Source organism: Capra hircus, chromosome 5, assembly GCF_001704415.2.
Source record: "Capra hircus breed San Clemente chromosome 5, ASM170441v1, whole genome shotgun sequence".
Lineage (NCBI taxonomy): Eukaryota > Metazoa > Chordata > Mammalia > Artiodactyla > Bovidae > Capra > Capra hircus.
In genome coordinates, this window is record NC_030812.1 from 109,254,979 (window position 1) to 109,279,656 (window position 24,678).

Consider the following 24,678-nt stretch of genomic DNA (forward strand, 5'->3'; position numbering starts at 1 on the left):
TATCAGGCAGATTAGCTCAGTAGTGATTAAAGATACTACTCCTGATAGAGACTGAAACTGCAATTTAGGTGTTAAATCTTGGCTGGGCTTAACACAAGTAATATCTTCCCAGATGGTTTGGTGGTAAAAAGTCTGCCTCCAGATTTTGGAGGCACTCCAAATTTGCACTCCAGAGCAAGAGAAGCAAGAGGTCTGGGTGTTGAGCTCTGGGCGGGGAAGATTCCCTGGAGTAAGAAATGGCAACCCACTCCAGTATTCTTGCCTGGAAATTTTCGTGGACAGGAGCCTGGTGGGCTACAGTTCATAGGGTCGCAAAGAGATGTGACTGAGCATGCACCAACAGGTGACTGCACAGACTGGCACTTAGCAGGTTGTGTGCCTGCCTGTGTGGCTGGGAGTCCTCTGCCCTGATTGACACAACTTTTGAATTTTTTATAATTTGTAAGCCACCTAAGGATTAAAGTTATATTTGCAAAAGATTTGTTACTGAGGCTTGCATGCATTGTTCTAAATGCTTTACTTATATTAGCTGATTTACTGTGAACTAGCCTGTTAAGTTCATACTTCTTGTGCTGACAGCTGAAGCACAGATTAATTTGTTTGAGGTCACATAGCTAGTAAGAAGTGGACCTAGGATTTGAACCTAGGTTCTAACCTGTCTTCAGAAAAAGGGTGTAAACATGATAAGGAATTCCTTCTCTAAAATGTAATTTCAGATTCTTAAAGAAGTACCTTCTCGGACTTCCCTGGTGATCCAATGGTTAAGAATTTGGCTTGCCATGCAGGGGACACCAGTTCGATCCCTGGTCTGGGAAGATCGAACGTGCCGCAGGGCAGATATGTCCGTGAGTTGCAGCTACTGCAGCTGGTGCTCCACATCAAGAGAAGCCAAGGCAATGGGAAGCCTGAGCGCTGCAACTAGAGAAAGCCCGAGAGCAGCAATGAAGACAGCACAGCCACAAATCAACAAACAAAAAAAGATCAAAAAAATTTTTTTAAGATTTCTTAAAAAAAAAAAAAAAAGAAGTAACGTCTCTGATAACATATATTTTTTCTGGGTAAAGCCCTGTAGTGAGAAGGGCATTTTTTTTAACGCCTACCATCAGGTGTAAGCACATTCTGAACTTGAACTCCTTCTGGAAGAGCCAGTGGGTAAGAGTCTAAATATCAATATTATTCTAGAATATAATGCCATAATTGGCTCTTCTGACAAACTGAGATTTTAATATTTTTATCTAATGGAGATATATGTAGGATAATGGTGAGCAATTTCTCCAGAAGAAAAAAACTGAACTATTATCAAAACCTTTGGAGTTGGATGACTTTTTGTTCCAGATTTCCAGCTGTATTTGTACAAATTTGGCTGCAAACAGGAACAAGAAGTTGTCGCTTAACTCAAGTAGATCCTTGGAACTGAAGGCTCTTTGGAACTCTGCCTCTTGCTCACTAAACTTTGTTTTCAGACCCCTAAACCTGGCTATGTTATCTTCCCAACTCAAATGGCTGCTCTTGCTTGCTTGCTGCCTGGGACGAGTGGCCGTGGCCAGCATTGTTAGAGTTTGACTAATCCCTAACTTCAAGCTCTTCAGTCTTTTGGAAGAATTCAAGACAGTAGAACTGGTGTTGTTAGTGTTTTGGGTTGGGGTTTTCCACAGCTGATGACACTGAAGAATCTCCCATAGGAAGCTACCTTAGCAGAGACTAGAGTTTCGCCTTTCAGTTTACAAACGTGGTGAGGTACTTTTGGCTTCTGTTTGAGCTGGTTGCCTCATTTTGGTCGTGTAATTGCTTTCTCCGCAGAGACAATGAATGGGGAATTCTCCCTAAGGTCAGCGTTTAATTAATTGCCGCGCTCTGGCTGCTATAGTACTCCAGGCATCGATCCTATTAAAATTGCCTGGAGATTGCCAGCAGGTTGAAAATCCGTCTTCTGTGACAGCCAGGAGTCATTGAGTTGAGTGGGAGGTGCCTTGCGCAGTTTACAACCTCCGTGGGCGGTGGCCCGAGGCGCGGGACGTATCCGAAGACTGGATTGGGCCTTTCCCCTGTCTATCATCGGAAGGCTCCCCGCCCCCGACAATCTTGCTGCAGGATTTGGAAGCTGAGCACCGCCTCTGAAAACTAGGGGAGTGATGGGCGGTAAGGGTAAATTCGGTGTGTATTTCTCTTCTTATTGGTTGGCTGATGTGTCAGTCGTACTCCGCTCTGCTCCCATTGGCGGGAAGGCTCCAGGCCGGTAGCGTGGACACTGTGCTGCCCACTTGAAAGCTACGATCAAGGCGCGTGACGTCCCAGACTTTTGTTGTTGGGCTTTGGGCCTCATTAATTATTCATTAGGTACTTGAACGAGCTGTAGCGATTGGTGGCCGAGAGGGCCGGTGGATTGTTTCTTAGCTAGAGATACGTGTCACTCTCTACGCGGCGGGAGAAGTTTCGCATAAATTATTCTGATAAGGTTTGGGGGCGTGACCGCGCATAGATTAGGCAAATAAGCTGAGGAGGGAGGGGAGGCCGGCTACGAATTAGCCTAAGTTATTAAAGATGGCGGCGGAGCGGAGTCGCTCCCCGATGGAGTCGCCGGTCCCGGCCTCTATGTTCGCCCCCGAGCCCAGCTCTCCGGGGGCGGCCAGAGCCGCGGCGGCTGCCGCCCGGCTCCACGGCGGCTTCGACTCGGACTGCAGCGAGGACGGCGAGGCGCTCAACGGCGAACCGGAGCTGGACCTCACCAGCAAGGTAGGCCCCGGGCGCCGGCGGCTGAGGGGACCGGGCACTGAGGGGGAACCGGGCGGTGGGCCGAGCCGTCTCTGGGGCGACGGCGGGGGCGGGAGGGGCCGAGCCCGCCCACCTGTAAGTGCGGGACGCGCGGCGGGCTCGCGGGCGAGGGGCGGCTCCGGCTGCCCGCGGGCACCGCCGTCCTTCTCTGGTGGCGCCCACCCGGCCTCCCCGCCGTCGGGCTCCCGCCGAGATCACAACCCCTCGGCTCCGCCACGTGGAACGCGGGCGCCCGACGCCGGCAGCTGCCCGCGCAGTGGCGGTCCCCACGCGGTGCCGCCTCCCCGGGAGATCGAGAGGGACTCTCTCCGTGGACTGTCCACGGCAGCCGAGGGTCGAAGGTGGCTCTGGCAAGGCGAGCGCGGGAGGATCTGGTAGTCCGAGGGGGAGTCGGGAGGCAGCTGCGGCTCTTCCTGGTGTCGAGAAAGGCAATATCAAGTAGTCACTTAATCTAGAATGTCTCCTTTAGAAATCCACCCAAAACAAAAGTGAAAGATGGGCATGACCCATAGTTTCGTCTTCTGGGAAAGAAACCTTATCTTGTATGACTGGAATAATGAAGGACGTTTTAGATCGTGTTTTCTTAGCGTTTGCAAAGGTGGGCAGGATTTTAAGGGCTCAACCTTCTGCCTGGCGTTGGTGGGGGCGGGGATAAACAATTAAGTATAATTTGGGACTGGCGTTTTGAAGGTTCCTAACGTTGCTAAAGGAAAGAATGCCAGCTTGGGAGTCGGACTGGGCTGGGTTCCCTTTCCTGCCCTGCCAGTTAAAAAGGCTCTGTGACCTTGGGAAAATGTCTTAACCTCTCAGTGCTCCAGCTTCATCATCTTATTTAGTACAAACACGTAGTAAAAATGAGAAACGTATGTAAGAAATCTACTACACTGTCGGTTACTTACTGCTCAGTAAATGTTTGAAGGGGATTGAAGGAACTGATGATTCTCTGTGCAGATTAAATAGCAGCTGATGCAAGACAGCACACCCATCCCACCTCCTACCTGTTGTTGGATACTTAAAATAGAGATGTTTAATTAGTTTTGAAAACATTTGTGATTTTTTAGTCTGTGGTGACAAAACTGCACGAAACTTGATCTAAACTGGAGAGAACTTTCTTGAAACCAACAGCTCTCTCCCTCTAGTCTCCACTGAGCACTCCACCTTAGCACGGGGTCCTCTCTGGTGCCTCTAATGCCATAATGAGGCTGGCCAGGTTCAAAGAGAGGATGATCAGGGGAAGTGTATGAGGCAGTGGGACACAATGCAGAAGACCCAGCACCTAGGTTCAAAGTACAGGCTCTGATGAGTCAACTCAGGAAATTGTTAAGAGATGCACTTAACTCGGAAGCAGATGAACGAGATGTCAGTTCATGGCCAAGGTGCTGCAGAAGCCTGAAAACAGTGGGAAATGGCCAAGCAGAGTTGCAAACAGATTTATTTCCTGACCAACTTATTTATTGTCCCAGGGTAGGGAGGTGTGTCTTCGTCATGAAGCTGAGGAAGTCCTTCTCATTATTTTAAAGACGCTATATGTAAATTAATATTGATGATATTGAAAAAAACTGATGTGATGAGAGAGAAGAGATGGGTTAAATAGACTGGTTCCTGAGGGAAAGGTTAGAAGCTGTAAGTGTATATACTTGCTATAGTTAAATGTGGGGATGGACATAAGACTCTGAGAGCTTCCAAAGAGAGAGAGAATTAGTGAATTGCGGTATCTAGTTTCATTTAGGAATGACTGGGTGGGGAAAACTGTAATTACCACTTATTGAGCTGTGGAGTGGATGCTTTACATGTTATCTTATTTGGTCTTTACAGTGGCCTTAGGAGGTAGGTAATAGTATCTGCATTTTGTAGACTAAAAAAAATGAGACTCAGAGGTTAAGTTCTTTGTCCAAGGTCACATATGACAGTTAGAGAATGGGATTTGACATGCCTGTTGGTAAACATCCTCCCCAAATAAGTGGTTGATATTTTAATATTATCGGAAGAAATTCGCAAAATGACAGTGTTGATACCCATCTTAGAGGTAAGGTTGTTTTGTTGGTAAAGATAAATCTTGCAGCAGTTTTTACTGCCGATTCCTAAATAATCAAGATAGCCAAGGCAAGATGGAACAGAATTCTTATGTTGTTATGGGAACCATTGGCCTTGGATGGAGAGCATGGCAGTATATGAGATCCCTGTCCTGTGAGTGGCAAGCTGCAGGTAGAAGACCTTGGCATGTAGGTGTAAAGCACTGCTCATTAATTTCTACCTACAATGCCACATTGTCGGTCCCTGTGGGTCCTGCCCCTCCTGTTAAGCAGCAGGAGGCAGGCTGCTCACACCCTCTTTCTGTGGGTTGGGGTTCGAACATACTCATAAGGCCTTGAGCCCAAAGGCTATTTGAGGAGAGGCAAAGAGGCCACGAGAGGGCAGTCAAGCTAGTTTAGGTCAGGGCGCAGTGGGGTTCAGTCAGGGTCTTTGGCTATTGATCTGCTTTGGCTGTGGTGCTCTTCTAGTTAAGTGTGGTCCTAAGGCTGTTGGTTTCTCTTCTAGCTGGTTCTAGTGAGCCCTACATCAGAGCAGTATGACAGCCTACTTCGGCAAATGTGGGAGAGGATGGACGAGGGATGCGGAGAGACCATATATGTCATTGGGCAGGGATCAGGTGAGCATAGTTTTCCTTTCACTTTATTTTTAAAAACATTATTTAGAGCACATTTTCCCTCTTTTATCAACTTTTCTTGTTCGTGTGTCTCAGTTGCAGTGATTCTTTAGTGTCTGCAGAACTGTTTGGGAGAATGTGAAAGTACAACGTGATAATGTTAATCCCCACCTTAGTGGTCCTAATGTGCTTAACTTTAAAGATTCACTTTCCAAGAGAATTTACAGAAGCTTCGTTTCTGCTTCCAGTACCCTGCATTTGCATAAGGTGTGATGAAGCACAGAGCAAGGAAACTTCTTGTCTGAGATAATAGAGTAAGTCACAATTAGGTCTAGAATTACGTCTTCCCTAGGTAGTTCTAGGTCTTCCCCTCCAAGTCTGATTTACCAGTCCCATTGCTACTTGTTGCGTGCTTAGCAGAGAACCTCTGTGATACTTCTTGATGTCAGCAAGAAAAGGACATCCAGAATTCTCTCTTCAGCAAGGCTGTCTTGCCCTGGTCCACACTGACCATTCAATGGGAATAGCTGTGAGATCCTATCACATATGTAGGCTTGTTGCCATTCTGGAAGGGACTTGTTATTGCCCTCCAACCCTCTTATTCCACTTTAGGGGCCCATTGTTTTAGAGTTGCATCCCCCTGACAGAATCCCAGATTATATCCTGGGCTTCCCACCCCTGGTCATTCCTAGTTTATACTCTCAATGCCAGGCCGGCTTACTCTTATCTTCTTTAGACATTATCTTTGCTAAAATGGCAGCTGGGCTTGTTTAACAGTTATCAGTTTAGCCCGTACTAGATCTTGTCTGTCGTCTTTGCAAGTTTAAGTAGGCCTCCATGCATCATTAAAGGACTAGTTCTTTTTACTGAATGTAGCTTTTTATAAAGACAGGTAATAATTCTTTTACAGTGTGAGTCTAGGATGGTAGAAATCTCAAAATCAGTTTTGAACTGTTTGACAATTATCTATTAAGTATCCTTCTAAGGTCTTGATACTGTTGCAAAACACTGGATACTTAAAATCTGTCCTCTGTCCTGAGAAGGAAAGATGGTATATACATAATGAACTTCAGTAGAAAACAGCATTTAGAAATGCTGCAAAATTGACACAAGGAAGAAGGGTTTGATCTCCCAATACTGCTCTGCCTTCCTTTGAAATGTTTCTCTTGTTTATCCTTTCCTTTCTGTCTTTGCTGCCACCTCCCCAGTTTCAGGTGTTATCACCCTAAAGAAGGCATGGTGAGAGAGATAGGCAAAGCAGGAGGTTCATGTCGAGAGAGAGAGATGGTCAGCGTTGTCAAGTGTTACAGAGACAGCAGGGAGAGTTAGGTTCAGAAAAAGCCATTCCATTTGGTGACTAGGGGTTCATTGGTAGCCTTTTGAAAAGCCTTTGTGTCACATCTGGCCTGCTGTAATAGGATGAACCATTCAAAGGTCACTTCAAACTTATAAAATTGAAGAAAACCACATCTAGGTCAACTCTGACAAGTCTTGGGACTGTTTGTTGAAGATGCAGATTCTTAAACCTCAGTTGAGTTCGACTCTGTGACCCATGGACGCTAGCCAGCCAGGCGCCTCTGTCCATCAAATTCTCCAGGCTAGAATACTGGAGTGGGTGGCCATTCCCTACTCCAGAGGATCTTCCCAACCCAGGGATTGAACCTGGGTCTCCTGCATTGCAGGCGGATTCTTTACAGTTGGAGCCACAGGGAAGCCCCGTAAAGCCCCCACTGCTCCCTTATTCTTTGATATGAACTCTTAGTGAACTTTACCAAACCTTGATGGCTCACAGTTAATTAACCCTCCCATGGCAAAGCATAAGAACAAACATTCAGTAACATGTATGTTACACACCAAAGCATTATCTTGGCATCTACCAATTGGATACTATTAGATTCATTGTGACTCCTTCGTGCTGGAATTCTTTAGAGGTAGAAAAAGATTGCAACTAGTTAAACAAGTTCAGCTTCAAATGGAAGACTGAACTAGATGCAAAGCGCCCAGGGGTCAACTTCATCATTGACTTCGTGTGTATTTGGTGCTTCCCCTCTGTTCACTGCTTCCTTCATCTGTGAAATGAGGCTAATGGTATCACCACCCCCACCGCCACCCACCCCGCCCCCAGAGAAATTTGTATAGATAAATTAGGTTTTTAAAAAATTCTAAGCAGGGCAGAGGATTGTGCTCTTTAAATATACATTCTTAAGATTGATATTAAAAGGAGGCACCGTGATTAGTTAGTTCAAGTTCTGTAGTTAGGCCAGGTTCTAGAACCTGGCAGGTCTGAGTTTGCCTTATGGGTTCTTTCCCTTGCCTTAAAATGGAGATAATAATAGAATCTAGCCCGTGGTATCATGATGAGGATTAACACTTGGCATATAGTAAGCACTATATAAATGCTTAGCTAGTATTAGTAGTTAAGTCATTTTTTAAAGGTTCCAGGTTATAATTGATTTACCATGAGATCTCTTTCAAACAGAACCTTGTTCATTCCTCAAATATTAAATCATGACTTTCTAAGAACTAGGTACTACATTAAAAGTTCAGGAAATGTGGGAGGAGTATTATAACTTTGTGGCAGGGTCAGAGAAGGCTTAAAAGTCTTTCTAAAGGAGGAGCTGCCCGATGAGTGAATTCTAAAGGATGAGTAGGAGTTTCCTGGATGAGTGGAGACAGTAGTTAGTGAGCCGAGAAAGCCACAAGCACAGAGGCATGGAGGCATTGTGATTGTGGAGTATTTGGTGGATCAGACGTGATTCAGTAAAATGGGAATGAGGGTGAGATTGGGAGTGTCAGGAAGGGAGACTGGACAGGTAGTCAGGGCCCAGCTCTGAGAGTCTTTGAATGCCATACCAAAGCGTATAGACTTGTATCCTAAAGGTTTGGGGACCCCCTGCTGCATGTTGAGCAGGAGGGCGAGTCAGGAGGCAGGACTGAAATCTGACTAGCTTCCCACGTGGCTTAATATGTGGCCCTTAGTGACTGGACCTCTGACTTTTCTTCTTGGCTTTTTTTCCACTCCTACCAAGTGAGGACATGCTGGAGAAGGCTGATGTGACTGGGGGTATTTTCAGTCACAGAATACTGGGAGCCCTGGATGGATAGGTGACACTGTTGATTGCCCCCTGGTGTGAGATAGAATCTGAAAGCATTGCTTTTCAATGTAACAGAAGCAGAAAAGGCTGGATAGAGTTTGGGGATCTGGCCAGAATGGCAAGGCAGCCTCAGGAACAGTTCCAAGCCCTTCTCTAATCCAGAAGATTTCCAGAGCTCAGTTGGCCACGCATTTAAAAGCTCCTTGACCCAACTGCTCCCTCTTTGTTCATTTGTTTTAGCATTTTGCAGACATTTGCGGACTCAGTATAAGAAAGGCACCCCTCATGGAGTGTCCAGGGACATTTGAGATACGGTCCTTACCCTCGAGATGCTTGCATATAGTGGGTGAAGACACATCCCAAACACTATCCGTGGTAAATTTCACAAGGGAGCAGAGTGGGTAGGCTTTTGGCAAGTGGAGATGTGCCGATTGGCTTTCCAGGGTAGGAAATACATGAGCAAAGGTGTAGAGCTGGCAGAGTGCAGAGAACAGGGGGGATGGTGACTGGGCCATCTGCACTGGAACAGAATTTAGGAGGGGAGGATGGGGAAGGGGTGGAGTAAATGGTGGACACCTCTAAGGAATTAGAACTGGACGCTGCTGGGCCTGGGGAGCCCTTCCAAGGTTTTGACTCGAAAGTGACAACGTCAGAGCTGTGCGTTGTTTAGGGACTCGAGCTTGTGCATCTATGCAGGATGGGCCGGAGGAAACAGATGGGATTTGTTAAGACCAGTTAGGGATCTTGTGATTCAGGTAAATGAGGGCCTGAATCAGGCTGGTGACATTGGACTGGCAAAGAAAGGAGAGTAGGAACAAGGAAAGCTAGACTTGGCAGGACCAGAGTGATGAGTATTAATCCTGGGTGACTGGAAGGATAGTGGTGTCATCAGAAACAGGCAAGGCAGGAGGAGGAACTGGTCTGGCATTAAGGGGAGCCATTGCCAAAGGAAAGGGCTCTAGGTGTGGAATCAGAAGACCCGTGACCCCTCTGCTCCCTCCCAGCTCTGAGACCTCTGGATTCTGTGTACCCCAGTACTAAATGGGAGCAGTAGTATCTAACTCATAGGGCTACAGGGAGGACTGAAATGCTTTGTTAATGCTGTTAGTTTTTGTGCTGTTGTTTAAAAAGGGAGTGGACAGAGCTCTGGGAAGAGGACTAGTTACAAATGTTTTTTGTAGTTTTCAAATGACAATGGAAGCCATAGAATATTCAGATAGTTGAGGGGAATGTTCAAGGATAGAGAAGAGGGCCACTGACCAACTACTGAAAAAGGCTGGCATCTAGGGGCAGGAGCAGGAAGAACCAGGAGAGGAGACAGAAGGAGGAACCAGAGGGCGGGAGGTGAAGCAGAAGAATCTGGGGGACTGCCCTGGTGATCTAGTGGTCAAGGCTTCGAGCTCCCAGTGCAGGGGGCACTGGTTCGATCCCTGGTTGGGAAACTAATCCCACATGTGGCAAGGCATGGCCAAAGGTAAATAAATAAAAAGAAAAACAGAGTTCAGGTTATAGGCAAGCAGAGTGGGAGTGAGATGCTTCAGTCAGCAGAGGGACGGTGGCCAGTGGCATTGACTCTGCAGGGCTTGAGAAAAGGACTTTGGATGAGGGGGTAGAAGGCCTCTGATGACTTGAAAGCCAGTTTTTTTCCAGAGGCATCAGATCAGTGAGTAGGTGGTGAGGAAGTATAGTCACCAAGTGTCCTCTGGCGGAGATTGTAGCACAGTACATTTGCTGGGGCATAGGAAGAGAGGTTGGGTCTCCTTTAGTTTAGGAATGACTTGAACTTGTTTGTAAGGGGAGAAGTGGAAGCGGATGAGAGGAGCTGCAGGGTCTTGGGAGGCAGAAAAGAAAAGAGGTGGGGCACATGCTGGGGGTGAGCCCAGGGAAGGAGCAGGGGTGCTCTCAGGGAGACAGGCTGGAGGAAAGCGGAGGCAACTACTGTGGGAATTAAATGACTCCGTGCGGGAAGCACCTGACTAGGCTGCCAGACAGTAGGCACTCCATAAATTACTGGTTGACTGGTCCTTCGTCCCTCATCCTAAGCTCAGACTCAGTTTTTCCAGCTCCTTACTGGACATTTCACCTGAGCCACCTCCGTGAAAAATCTGTCCCTAAAGCCATTCGTAAATTCTCTCCCCGTTTTCCTTTGTCTCCTGTCCTTGTTATCTCTTGACTGTATTATTAGAACCCCTTCCTAAACTTGGCTCCCCGTTCCTGATCTCTCGCTTGTCAGCACACGCTTTATTTACACTGCTGCTCAAGAGATCTTTCTGTCCCGCGGCAATCTGATCACGTTACTCCCCCGTGTAACCACCAAAGCTTCCCTCCCTGGTATATGTGTGTGTTCACCTGCCTAACCATTTCCACCTGTCACGTGGTCTCCCGCCACTTGACATCCTGCTCCCCAGCACACCAGGCTGCTTCTCGGTCCCTGAATGTGCCGTGATCTGCCAGGCTCCATGCTTTGCTCTGCTGCCTGTCATGTCTTCCCTCCTTTCTCTGCAGGCCTGTTTTTCATGTTCGGAGTCCCAGCTTGGAGTCAGCACCCTGCAAAGCTGTGTTCAGCTTCCCTAGGCAATGCTAGTTGCTCATGCTTTACATTCTCTTTGTACCGTTCTGTAGTACAGTACTCAAGCTGTATGGCAATTAATTAATTTCCTTTCTCTCCCACTGGGCTGTGAACCCGCCAAGGGCACCTGTATTCCCAGTACCCAGCATGAGACTTGGCATGAAACCTGGGAGAGTCTCCGTGATTACCATTGAAGGGATTAATGACTGCCCTGCTTAATGGGGAAGCCCTGTTACTTACGAACTCCACACATGCCCGAGTGTTGGAAGTGTCAGGTAGAGAGAGAGCCATGTTCTGCAGTGCCCAGGGTGGAGCCCTGGTGAGGGGTGGTTAACTGGCTGACTTGGTGGCAGGCTGACGTGTGGACTCTTGTCACCAGATGGGACTGAGTACGGGCTGAGTGAAGCTGACATGGAGGCCTCCTACGCCACCGTGAAGAGCATGGCAGAGCAGATAGAGGCTGATGTCATCCTCCTGCGGGAGCGGCAAGAGGCCGGGGGCCGTGTGCGCGACTACCTGGTCCGAAAACGAGTAGGAGACAATGACTTCCTGGAAGTCAGGTGAGGGGGCCCCTGAACGGCACCAGGTCCCCTGCAGCATGGCCTTGGGGCCCCGAGCACCACAGAGAGTGGTGGTTGAGCCTTTGACACCGGGCACAGCCACTTCGTCCTTCTGCTTCCTGAAAAGAGGGTCCAGTGACATCAATGGCTCATTCTCTGTCTCCATACTGTGTCATCTTTAAAGCCTCCCATTTGGAAAGATGGGAGGGAGGCCAGCCCTGCCTTCTGGGGCCACTTTGTGGGGGCACTTGCTCTCCCCTCAGCTTGGGCGGCTAGAAACCAGGGTCCTGGAGGAGAGCGTCGTGGTCCCCTCTTGGCTTCAGGGCTCCTGTTGGGGAGCTCAGTTCCCCCTGAGTAATGTTCTAGTCTCTGGGTACAGCTCCAAGAGCACTCCCAGCGTGCTCACCCATGACTCGAAGGAGCAGAGAGCTGGAGAGGCTTGGGGGTGAGCCCGTCCCTACAGGTCCAGTTGCTGGAGTTCACTCACCTACCGACTCCCACTTACCCGCCAACTCTCACACAAATGTATGGGTTTGTGTACACGCAGGGTAGCGGTCGTGGGCAACGTGGATGCTGGCAAAAGCACGCTTCTGGGGGTCCTGACACACGGGGAGCTGGACAATGGGCGAGGTTTTGCCCGCCAGAAACTCTTCCGCCACAAACATGAGATTGAGTCGGGCCGTACCAGCAGCGTGGGCAATGACATTCTGGGCTTTGACAGTGAAGGAAACGTGGTAAACAAGCCAGACAGCCATGGCGGCAGCCTGGAGTGGACAAAGATCTGTGAGAAGTCCACTAAGGTGATCACCTTCATCGACTTGGCCGGCCATGAGAAGTACCTAAAGACCACTGTGTTTGGCATGACCGGCCACTTGCCTGACTTCTGCATGCTCATGGTAAGTGAGGTGCTGCTGAGAAGGACGGGGGGCTTCGGCTCAGCTCCTGGGATGTGGCGGTGTGCAGGTGGTTACGATTGTTCTGAGGCAGGAGCCTTTGGTTTAGGGCTTTGAAACCAGATAAGGATGACAAGTGTTGCAAGGGTGCCTGGTCTTCTCAAGGGTGTACCTTGATCTTTCTCTTAGCTGAGGCCAGGAGGAGATCCTCGAAGAGAAACCAAGGTGCCATTTGCAGAGCGCTCTCGTTTTTCAGAGAGCTGTAGAGGAGGGTTCTTCTGGGGTGTTGCTTACTACCTTCTGAAAGGAACCACCTCTGAAAGGTGTTTCCTCCTGGGGTCGGTCTATTTTGAGGTGATGTTGGGCAGCACCCTCAGAGATGGGGCAGCCTGGGGATGAAGTGGAGGTGAGAGCACGGACAGCCACTGAGGGGCTAGAAGGTGGTCTCTTCTGAAGCCTGGGACTGGTGTCCGCCTCTCACAGCTACTTGTTGAGAGGCTTCTGTGTGCCTGGCACTGTGCCAGGCCTGAAAATAGAGCCGTGAACAGGCTGTCCTGTGCGCCCATAGAGCTCACAGTCTGGTGGGAATAGACTTTTCAGCACCTCACTTTAAACTGAAGTGGATAAACTGAAGAAGGAAGGGAGCAGAGGCTTCTGGGCTGGATCACGTTGTGAATCCCACAGTTGGGTCTCTTGGATCTTCCTGGCCAGAGGGTAGGAGTCTGTGAGGCCCACAGCCTTGGTCATGACTTAACAGCTTTCACGGAGTGCAAACAAGCTGGTTTTCCTTTGGCAAATCCTTCTCAAAGCCCTTCCCCATTTCCCAGTCCCTCCAGCTGCCTGTATTAATAAGTGTAGTAAATGAAAGCATCTGTTCAGCACAAACTTGATCAAGTTGCCCAGTGAACAGGTTCTCGGCCAAATTCTCTCCATTCTGGAGAGCAAAGAGAGGCAGAGCATATGTGTGAACACTCGTCAGCTCTCTGCCCAAGGATCTTAGGATCTCAGTGTGGTTTCACCTCCTGTATCTTTGGACGTTGCAAAGGACCCTTACCAACCGTCGCTGGCCAAGGAAAGCTGCTCTTCCCGAAGGGGTTTTAGAGGAAGAGCGTAGAGTGTATTTGTGGCAGTTGTTGGATTAAAATTAAGAAGGGTATAGAAATCAGTTTAAAATGAGCGTTTTTCTAACTGAGGGGCAGTTAGTTAGTGTCAGTCACTTTGCGACCCTATGGGCTATAGCCCTCCAGGCTCCTCTGTCTGTGGGATTTTCTGGACAGGAATACTGGAGTGGGTTGCCATTTCCTTCTCCAGGAGATCTCCCCAACCCAGGAATCAAACCTGGGTCTCCCACATGGCTACAGTGATTAATGGACGTGTCTTCACCCCAGATGAGATGTTATATATTATTTGACTTTTAGGTCAGGAGCTAAATACTAAAAATCTCTGTAGAAAACAATGAAATACTTGATTATTGTTTCATGGCAATCAATTTCAAAAAAAAAAAAACCTTGAAAATATAGGGACAACAGAGAGAGAGCATTCTCTTATCCCTCTTGGAAGAAGAGAAGCAGGTCTGGGTAGGTTAGGAAAGGTGGTGGGAGGGATGGGAAGATTTAGGAGGAAGATGGTAGAGGGGTCGTGGTGCAGGCAGAGGGAACATGTGTGGGACTTCTGTGTTGGTGGGGTGATCGCTTCCCTGGGAACTGTGATGACCAGTGGGAGCATCACTTGAGAACACTCTGGAATGTATGAAGCCCTGTATAAGTACGTCATGGCAATTTTACCCTTATTTTGTTCTGGTCAGTAATACATGCATATCATACAAAAATTAAAAGGTACCTAAGGACTTTAGAGACTTTCCACTTCAGAGTGAGAAGTCTCTCTCCTGCCTCTGTTCCGTTTTCTCCGGAGGCAACCAGTACTGCCAGTTTCTTATACATCCTCTAGAGATATTTTGTAATCATACCAGCAAGCATGTGTATATTGAAAGTAGATTATATTATAGACATTGTGACTCTTCACCCGAAATGCCTCTCACAGGTCCTGAAATACTTCAGCGCACAGTCTGCTACTGTTTTGGCACCTGAGAAGATGAACAAGAGTTCACTAATATCATACAGTATCTAGTCTAAAAGTATTTACATTATCTCAGATGTTCCTCTGGATGTCTGACAGCTGCTTCTTTTCAAACAGTGATCTAATCGCCACTCTTCATGGTAGCACGCTGTACACCACCTGGCTTTTCTCCCCTTCAAACATATCTTAGAGAGCACCCCATGTCAGTGGAGAAGAAGTTCCTCTTTCTTTTGCAGGCACTCTTGTGCGTGTGCATAGATTCATGTAACTGGCCTTCATGAGATTTGAAAATGTCACTGTTACAGGAGGAATGGTAACAGTAGTGGCAGCGGCTCCTGCCTGAAGACCTGATTCCTGCTGGTTCTGTGTGGACCCCTGACACATGCTTGGTCATTTAAACCTCAAGTGAACCCTTTAAAGCGAATATTAGTATCCTCCCATTTTATAGATAGGGTAACTGGGGGCCAGGGATGTTAAACTGAATCCGCTTTGAAAACTCTGGACAGGTCTTTTCCCAGACTGAGTTTGCCTTTTTTTTTTTTTGCCTCCGAGTCTCCTCAGATTTTGATAGGCCGTCTTGTTGTACGGGAGGTTAAAGCTGTCTGTGCCCGGCCCAGCCCAGCTTTCAGCTACAGCTGTTTGGTTTCGTGCCCCCTGTGTTCTGTTCCTACAGCAGCCCCAAAGATGAGACTGCTCTCTTCCCTCCACCTTCTTTGAGCCCCTGTGCCCACCCAGCAGCACTGTCTGTGCCCCTTGTCCTGATGGTCCTTTCTGTGTTGAGGCAGGTGGGCAGCAATGCTGGCATCGTAGGGATGACCAAGGAGCACCTGGGCTTGGCGTTGGCCCTCAACGTGCCTGTGTTTGTGGTGGTCACCAAGATTGACATGTGTCCTGCCAACATCCTACAAGGTAAGTGCGAGCGGCAGCAGTCTGTGGCACAGTCACCCACGGTGGCTCCTTGGTGATCTGCCGCCAGGGCGGTAGCCTGGGACCTTCTGCTTCCTTGGACTGTGCGTAAACCTTGGCCTGAGACTTCTGCTTCCTCCCTGTTTGGCTCTTGGTCTGAGTACAGCCTAGAGTTGCCTCCTGCTCATTGTTCCTTCTGGTTACAAATGCAGGATCCCTGAAGGCCCTAATCTGGCATTTCTTTTCAGATGGTTCTAGGCAGAAGGGGTTGGGTTTTACCATCTAAGCTGGGCATATATGGAGACATTTGGGCAGAGAGTCTGGCCTTTTGCAACCAAAGGCTTCAAAACAGAGTTGTAAGACTAGGCTAGAGATGGTGGGAGAGAATTAGAGAAGGCTCCTTCTGGAGGGCCTCCTGAGGGCTTCTGTAGGTGTCTAAACATCCTAGAGATCCTCTTGTCAGATGAATTTTTTCCCAGGAAACAGCATTCTGGGAACAACACTGTCCTTCTCATGGACCCCCAAGTCACTTGCGTATAGAATGTGAGTCTTCTAGAGACTCTGGAGAAACCTGACAGGTCTCAGGCCTGTGGCCTGAGCACACCACCACCCCCATCAGTCCCCTCCTGCTCTGGCAAGCATTCGCCCAGTGTCGCCCCTCCTGCTCTTCTCCAGTCATTATGGCCTTTAGCACTGGGCGTCTGTCTGTCTCCTGCTGCGTCAGTAACGAGTGGACCTGTCTTGCCTTGGAAGCCTGGCCAAAGAGAAGGCTGTGTCCCCCTAATTTTGTTCCATTTCACCCTTTAAGAAACCCTGAAGCTGTTGCAGCGCCTGCTGAAGTCACCAGGCTGCCGGAAGATCCCTGTGCTGGTGCAGAGCAAGGATGATGTGATTGTTACAGCCTCCAACTTCAGCTCTGAGAGGTAATGGGTAGGGAGCAGTCACTTGGGCGCAGGCACAGAGATTGGTTGAAATAGATGATTCTGCTCTCAGCGATGTTGCTCAGGGGCTGTATGAGGTGACCCGGATTGTGAGGTGCTGGCCTCACTGAAGTTGGAGCTCAGTGTCCTTATCTGTGAAATGGGTATTATCGTTTTCACAGGGCTCTCGTACGTGTTGGCAATGATCTATGTAAAGCGCTTAGCACTGTGCGTGGCTGCTGTTTGATAGATACACAGCCATTTTTATAACTTTCTATTGACTTGTAAAATGAGTATATTTTATTTATTTGGCTGCACTGAGTCTTAGTTGCAGCATTCCGGATATAGTTCCCTGACCAGAGATCAAACCCAGGCCCCCTGTATTGGGAATGCAGAGTCTTAGCCACTGGACCACCAGGGAAGTCCCTAATTTTTTTTATACTGTTGTTTCTCAAAAGCTCTTTAATCACAGATGAGTTTTGGCATTTACTCATTAGCATGTCCTTTGATTCTATAAATATATATATATTTTTGGCCGTGCTGGATGACTTTTGGGCTCTTAGTTCCCTGACCACAATTGAACCCAGGCCAGGAGTGAAAGTGGTTGACTGCCAGGGAATTCCTTGATTCCATAAATATTCATTGGATGTTTGTTTTGTGCTGGGCTTTTCATCTAGGCATTGAGAACTCAGAGTTGACTTGGGCACAGTCCTCGTCTTCAGGGTGGTCGGCTCCTTGGTCAAAGACAGTCTCTTGGTAGTAATGAATTTTGTTGACTCCCCTGCTTCTCCCGTAGTCTTGGGGCTGTTTGCTCCTGTAGGACCCAGAGCAGCCCGACTTGTGGCCTTTCGCTCTGCCCTAGCACTGTCTTTAGTACTACCAGTTGGCCAGCAGGGGGGGTACGATTCAGTTGGCCCCATTTCAGTTCATTCATTTTGTTGAGTGCCTGTTCTATACATTCCTTATTCAAGATGTAGCCAACGTGTAATTCCTGATCCTGGGAATTGTGATTAACCATGGAGAGCAGATAGGCAGGAAACTGTTATATATAGGATTGATAAATAGCGAGGTTCCGCTGTGTCGCATATTCAGTATCCTATGACAAGTCATAATGGAGAAGAATGTACATATTGAATATATATGTATGTGTGTAACTGAGTCACTTTACAGAAGGATTTAGCACTGTAAATCAACTGCTATACTTAAGTGTTTTTTTTTAAAAGAAGTTTTCTGAAAACTCGGAGTCAAGGGTACCCATCTGGGAAGGATTCTCTGGAAGGAGGCGGCATTAGAGATGGGCTATTCATACTGAATACAGTTCCCTGATGAGAGGATTTAGTAGTTGGATAAGAGGGAAGGAGTCCAGGCAGGCAGATTAGAGTAAACAAGTGCATGGGAATGAAAAAAGCTTTGAGGAGAAGGGAGGATTCACCAGTCCAGCTGGAATACAGGACTCTGGAAGAAATAAACTGGTAGGGGTGTCGGGAGGAGGGATTCGGCTGGTATTTCGTCAGTGGAGAGTCGGTTAAGGGTTTAAGGATGTATATGCTGTAAGAAGGGGTACTCACGAGCGCCCGGAATAGGGCAGTGGTGCCAAGACAAGAGAGGAGGGGACAGATTTCAGGGACAAAATGGTGTAAGGAGAGGAGGCCTTAGGCACGGGATGGTGGGCTAGGCGGGGCCTGGGAGGCCAGTGATGGGGTGGCGGGGGCACCCTCAGTCACAGCAGCCGTGCCTGAGGCCTCCTGCTGCTCCTCCCTGCTCAAGCAGGTGCTCACCACGGGCGCGCCTTTCTTCCTCTGTCTCCACACCGCCCCCACCAGGATGTGCCCGATATTCCAAATCTCCAACGTCACAGGCGAGAACCTCGACCTGCTCAAGATGTTCCTCAACCTGCTCTCCCCTCGCACCAGCTACCGGGAGGAGGAGCCTGCCGAGTTTCAGATTGATGACACCTACTCCGTCCCGGTGCGTGCATTTCAGTGGGCTGAACCAGGGTTGGGGCACTGAGTGGTGCTTCCTCCCGGGATGTTGGGGCCAGCCTGTGCTGCAGATGGACTCACTGGGCCGGGGTCTTCTCTGCAGGGTGTGGGGACTGTGGTGTCTGGGACAACACTGAGGGGCCTGATCAAGCTGAACGACACACTGCTGCTGGGCCCAGATCCCTTGGGTAACTTCCTGTCGATTGCTGTCAAATCCATCCATCGCAAACGCATGCCTGTCAAGGAGGTGCGCGGGGGCCAGACTGCCTCCTTCGCCCTGAAGAAGGTGAGTGTGAAGAAAGCTACAAGCTCCCTTGGGCTCTGTGTCACGCTGGGCTCTGACTCATCTCCAGCTCTCAACAGCTGCTCTGCAAGGCAGGAAGTGCTGACCTCACTTTTACAGATGAGGAAACTGAAGCTCAGAGAGCCTGAGTGACTTGTCAGGCTCTCGGGGAGCATACCGGGACTTGAACCCAGGCCTGCGGCCTCCTGAGCTCCTCCTGAGCTCCTCTGTTCCTCCACACAGTGTCTGGCCGTGGTACCCTGCACCCGGGGTGAGGTCAGCTGGGGGCCTGCCTGCTCTGTAGAGGGTCTTTCTACCTGGGGCTATTGAGGTCTCTTGCAGATTCTCTTGCCATTCAGCTTTCAGTTCCTGGGGCAGGAGACTGGGGTGACTGCTGAGTCCTGGGTCACCCACTTTTCCCACCAAACAAATTAGCCAGCAACGTCAGACTTTCTACTTTCCATCAGTCGTATTGTGCTTACCCTATTTTTCCCACTTGAGTACTTGCCTGCCTTTGCCCTTTCGCCACTCACTTAATTCTAGCCTATCCACAAGGTCTGGCTGAAATGACACTTCTGACTGAAGTCTTTCCTGACCCCCCAGTAACTACCCCCTGACAGAGCCATAAAGTCTGCCTGGGACAGTCTGCCCTAGAAAGCTGGTGGTCCAGCGCAATGAGAGGTCAAGGCCCTGTTGGTCCCGGTTCCCAGAAGGACTCCTGCCCCGCTACACCAGGGCATGAAGCCAGACGGCATTACTGTCCCTGAGGTCTGGGGTTCCCTCTTGTTTTCAGATTAAGCGCTCGTCCATCCGGAAGGGCATGGTGATGGTTTCTCCACGCCTGAATCCCCAAGCTTCCTGGGAGTTTGAGGCCGAGATCCTGGTCCTTCACCACCCCACCACAATCAGCCCGCGGTACCAGGCCATGGGTAGGTGTCAAGGGCACTGCGAGCCAGAAGTGCCTGGCTCCAGCAGCCCTCACCCCAAAGTTTCAGCTGCAGCCAAGAGGCGGGTCTCTGTCCTGTTTAGTGACGCTATCCCTCTGTTCCACCTACAACCTTCAGCCTGTGGTCTGATCGGTAAACACTAACCGAGCGCTGGCTCTGCGCCGGGCACTGGAAACTCAGACTTGCCTCAGGGACCTCACTCTCAGTCCTTCAGCAGACGTCTGCCAAGCACTGCTGTGTGCCAGGCAGTGATGCTAAGGTGCTGGGGGACAAAGACAAGATGGGTGAGGGCACTGCCCTCAAGAAGCCCAAAGTCCAGAGAAGGCACGCATTCCACCAGAGTGCCTGTGTTCAAGAATTAGGACAGTGGGTCCAGGGACCAGCGGGGTCTGTTAACTGGAGGACGAAGTGGGAGAGTGTGAGGCAGGATCAGTCTCAGAGCAGGCCTCCAGCTCACATAGCCACCCTCGGCCCCTCCAGGTTTAGCCTGCTGCATAGCTCAAGCACGGTTCATGCTTTCACTCACTGCCTCCCCTGCCCTGAGGCCCCTGGGCGGTTCAGGCCTCTGCTGACCTCCTGGCTCCCTTGGCAGTGCACTGTGGGAGCATCAGGCAGACGGCCACCATCCTGAGCATGGATAAGGACTGTCTGCGCACTGGGGACAAGGCCACCGTTCATTTCCGCTTCATCAAGACCCCTGAGTACTTGCACATAGACCAGCGGCTAGTGTTCCGGGAAGGCCGCACCAAGGCCGTGGGCACCATCACTAAGGTATGGCCGGGCAGACCACCTTGCCTGCCTGCAGGAAGTACCAGGGGCTTCCAGTTCTAGCCTGTGAGCACAGCACGCTCTTCTTGAGAAGCCCTGTGAAATCTTACCAGTGCCATCTGCTCTGCTGCCCTGAGAGGCATCCCTAGACCTCCCATCCTTCTGGACTTTGGTGGAGACCACAGTGGAGAGAAGGTGGGGGCTGAGGCATGGCAGTCGTCAGTAGGAGAGAATGGTGGGAGAATTTCCTGGCCTAGGCGGGGTCAGCTTCTGAGAAGCTGGGCACAGGCTCCAGTGGCCTGGCTGGGGCAGTGCCCTCACAGTAGTAGGTCCAGCTGGAGCGAGTGCTGGCCAGCAGTGAGCACAGGCTCGACGAGCTCTTTGTGTCCTGGAGCCTGCCTCACGCCCTCTGCAGACTTCATCCGTGACCTCGAGTAGGGGCCCTTGAGAGAGTGGTCTGACCCCTGCTCCATACATCCTGTCTGAGATCTTGGAATAAGGCTCAGGCTTGCTTTCTCTCCTTAGGCCCATCCGCATGACCCTGGGCCTGCAGTGTGTGTTGAGGAGAGGGGAGGATCATGTCCGTGAAGGCCCCCTTGCTTCAGACTGGCTGAGGGTTTGGCTGAAGCTACTAGCACGTGCTCTAGTACCCTTGGGGATGCAGCCGGGCTTGTTCCCTGCTTTGAGATTGAACTGGGATCATCAGGGAAGGCTCTGAGTCAGTCCTTCCTGGGTGGTAGCTCTTAAAAATTCTGATGGCAGCACTCCAAAGGCTTCCAGCTCCTGGGAGACTCAACTTGGTCTCTTTGGGAAGCCTGAAATGAAAACTTGCCCCAGACTCTTGTTCCATGGGCAGCAGGAGGTACGGTTGATGCTCGGGGCAGGCTGGACCCCCATCCCGGGAGCTGAGCTGAGTAGCAGATGCTGGGGTTCACAGATTGTGGGAAGAGCAGCCGGGGTGGGGAACAGCCTGGAACCCTTCTGGGCTGGGCGGAGACCGGTGAGACACTGGCCCCAACCACGGCAGCCCGCGTGCACTGAGTGGAGAGGGCATCTCGCCACCCTCTGGCCCCCGCCTGCCTCGCCCAGGCCCAGCCAGGCCAGGGATGGGAGGTCCCTGAGACCTCAGGCTGGGGCGGGGGCAGCTGAGCCCATGTCATGGCTGGCAAATCTAGTCTCACGCCCACCTGCTTGGTTCTGGCAGCTCCTGCAGACCACCAACAACTCCCCAATGAACTCCAAGCCCCAGCAGATTAAAATGCAATCGACGAAAAAGGGTCCCCCGCCCAAAAGAGAAGAGGGGGCCCCCTCTGGAGGGCCCACAGTCGGGGGCCCCCCACCAGGAGATGAAGCTTGCTCCCTAGGGGCCACCCAGCTGGCTGCATCCAGCAGTCTCCAGCCACAGGTGAGTGCTTCCCTGGCCAGCTCAGGCAGGGGAGGGGGGGGGGGGGGGCGAGAGTGGGGGGAGGGGGTGACTCACAGAAGAGCCAGGCAGCCTTTGCCAGCCTGCCGTGTCCTTGCGTTCCTCGGTGGGTGTCTCCCACACTCCAGGCCTGTAAGTGTTCTCCAAGTGGGAGCTTTTGGTCTCTTAAAGCAGTGGTTTTCAAGCTTGAGATGTGGCGATGTGGCCTACGTAAAGTCAACCTAATGAGTCAGACCAGCATTTAGTTTTAATGAACTAGAATAAAAAAATGTCAGAGTTTCCCTGTCACAATAAGAGCGAGTGTTGTATGTGTAAGAATACAAGTGATGTGTGATGTGTGCACACTGCAGCCCCAGGTGTCCGAAAGATGCTGCCTTCAAGGGTCCTTCTGGGCCCCTTCCCCGACGTGATGTGAGGGGTGGGTGGCCTCGGGCCCCGGTCAGTGTGGCTCTCACTCAGAACTTCCGGGCAGCTCCGAGCCCTGGAGTCCTCTCCTGGCGCCCCCACATTGCTCCTTTCCAGAGTCTTCCCTGACTCCTCTCTGGAGAGAGAGCTTCTGCCTGGACCCCTCCTGCTCTCCCCCCGCCCTCCCGTCGAGTCTCCCCTCTGCCGCCTCTGCACGCTTTCCCTTTGCACCTGTCAGCAGTGGCACCTGTTCGCTCCCACCCCCTGTGTGCCCCCTGAACTGCTCCTCACACCCTGATCACTGGGACCCACCGCCTGCAAGGAAGGCAGGGTGGGCGCTGGCTCCATCCCAGACAGCCGCTCGCTCATGGGCGGCCCCCGCTTCCCAAGGCCCCTCTGTGCCCTGTGCTGCCCCGGGCCCAGCAGGCCACTGCTTCTCAAGCTCTTCCTTCTCTCTTTCAGCCCAAGCCCAGCAGTGGGGGCCGGCGACGGGGGGGCCAGCGTCACAAGGTGAAGTCGCAGGGGGCCTGCATGACTCCTGCCAGCGGCTGCTGAGTCTCCCCGCCCACCTCCGCCACCCGAGGGATCCTAGTGCTCTGGCCCTGGCTCCGCCAGAGGGACCAGAGCAGCCCTGGCGCCACTCGCCTTCCCCCCGGCTGAACCCGGAGCCTCATCATTCCCCCCACCCCCATTTTCCAGGGGGGCTGTAATTTATAAGCTGAGGAAGGTGGCCAGACTTCCACAGAGGACTGACCATCTCCCACCCTCCTCCCTGCCTTCTTCCTCACTCACACCTTTTTTGTACATCCGGGCCCTTAGTTTTTATTCTTTTTATTATATATCTATCTCTCTATCTAGTGTGCGTGTGGTTGTGTGTGGGGCTGTGTGTCTGAGGTGCAGGAGTGCGGCCAATCAGGGCCCTGGGCGTCTTTCTCCTTTTTCCTCTGTGGCTGGCCACCGGCCTCCAGGAGCTAGCTGGCTGCCTGTCTGTGCGTCCGTCTGTGTGTGTCTGTGCGAACCTTCTGGGGCTGTCGGACTGACACGCCGCCCCCCCCCCACCCCGTGTCCATTCTCTGCGCCTGGAGCCGCCGGCTGCGGGCGTCCAGGTGGGAGTGTCTGCTGGTACTGGGGTCCTCCTTCTGGCACTTGGGGATCTTAGCAGAGCCGAGAGTGGTGGCTCCCTAGTCTCTTTGTCCCTCTTGTTCCCCTTGAACCCCCAAACAGTTAATGCCAAAAGCTCTTAAGCTGTAACCTGTAGATGTGTGGAGGGTATTGGCGATTGGATTGTAGGATCCTCCTTCCCCCATCTCTGACCCTCACCCTTGACCTAGAGACATCTGATGGCTTTTCTTGCCCCTCTGAGACAATCTTCTGTTTGCCTAGCTAACTGGGGTGACCCCTCCTCGGCCAATTCTGTCACTGTGGAGGCTCTCGCCTCGCCCTTCCCAGGGCTGCCTCCTGCTTGGACTTGGATTCTGAGTCTTGTTGGGCCTCGGGTCACTGAGGACCAGGACTGGGGGGTGCCCGCTCAGGCTCACGCTCAGCAGCCCATCTTTTTGGTGGGGGTGCCGGCTGTTCCTCTGAGCGAGGCAGGGACAGAACCCCTCCTTGCCTACATCGCCCCAGCATGGCTGCTACAGGAGCACAAGAGTGAAGGGCCAGAGCCCCGATTGGGAAGCTCTAATTGGAGTACAGGGAGGGCAGGTGGGAGGTATTAACAAGATTCTTCCAGACCCATCTCAAGAGTATTAAGCCCTCAGGAAGAATCATTGCCTGGGTTGGGGGTGGTGTTGCCCAGGCCAGAGAGGGCAACATGGGCCCCAAACCAGCCTGGCCTGAGCTGTGGACTAAGCCCTCACTTCAGGGTGGACTGGTGGGCAGAGCTGTGTTCTTTCTCTAACCTGGGACACCCACCTACCTGGCTGGGTCCTTCCTCAGCCTCACCTCCCCTCCGTCCCCAGCCCTTCACCACTCCTCCTGCGTCCAGACCCCTGGTCCCCTCGCCTCCCCTCCTTCTAACTATTTTTAGTTACCACTTACCTGTGGCCATGGACTGACCAGACCAGCACACAAAATAAAAGTTTGTTCCAAGTTGATGGTGTCGTGTTCCCTGCCCAGCCCCTCCAGGTGGAGGTGCTGCCACGGGGACCTCCATTGCTCTGCCTGCCCTGGCCGGGGCCCGCAGGAGCCCAGCCTCTCCTGCCAGGCAGGCGTGGCTTCAAGAACCCAGGCTTCTTGGCCAGCGGTGACCCAGGGACCAGCTGGCATCTTCTGAACCTCAGCTTCCTCATCCAGAGCAAGAGAGGTGAATGCCTGCATCAGGTTGTGAGGATTCAGCGAGAGGAGCGAGGTCCTGATGTGCCCAGCATGTGGGGGGTACCCGCTGAGTGGTCACCACGTGGCTTCTCACCCACAGTGGCTGCCAAGTCCAC

The 24,678-nt window shown here is 51.2% G+C and overlaps 1 protein-coding gene across 1 annotated transcript; it reads left to right on the forward strand.

Annotated features, from left to right (window-relative positions):
* Positions 2,390–24,342, forward strand: GTPBP1 (GTP binding protein 1). The gene is made up of 12 exons (XM_018048770.1): positions 2,390–2,733; positions 5,311–5,422; positions 11,463–11,643; positions 12,191–12,539; positions 15,398–15,521; positions 16,327–16,441; positions 18,262–18,406; positions 18,524–18,706; positions 19,497–19,632; positions 20,243–20,421; positions 21,623–21,823; positions 22,709–24,342. The coding sequence occupies exons 1-12, from the start codon at positions 2,542–2,544 to the stop codon at positions 22,799–22,801; spliced, it is 2,010 nt and encodes a 669-aa protein (XP_017904259.1). The 5' UTR covers positions 2,390–2,541; the 3' UTR covers positions 22,802–24,342.

Excerpts from the sequence above, each read along its gene's own strand:
- GTPBP1 (XM_018048770.1), top strand. The coding sequence starts at position 2,542 with ATGGCGGCGGAGCGGAGTCGCTCCCCGATGGAGTCGCCGGTCCCGGCC. Across the intron at positions 12,540-15,397 it reads CTGACTTCTGCATGCTCATG|GTGGGCAGCAATGCTGGCAT; the intron begins GTAAGTGAGGTG and ends GTGTTGAGGCAG. Across the intron at positions 18,407-18,523 it reads ATGACACCTACTCCGTCCCG|GGTGTGGGGACTGTGGTGTC; the intron begins GTGCGTGCATTT and ends TCTTCTCTGCAG.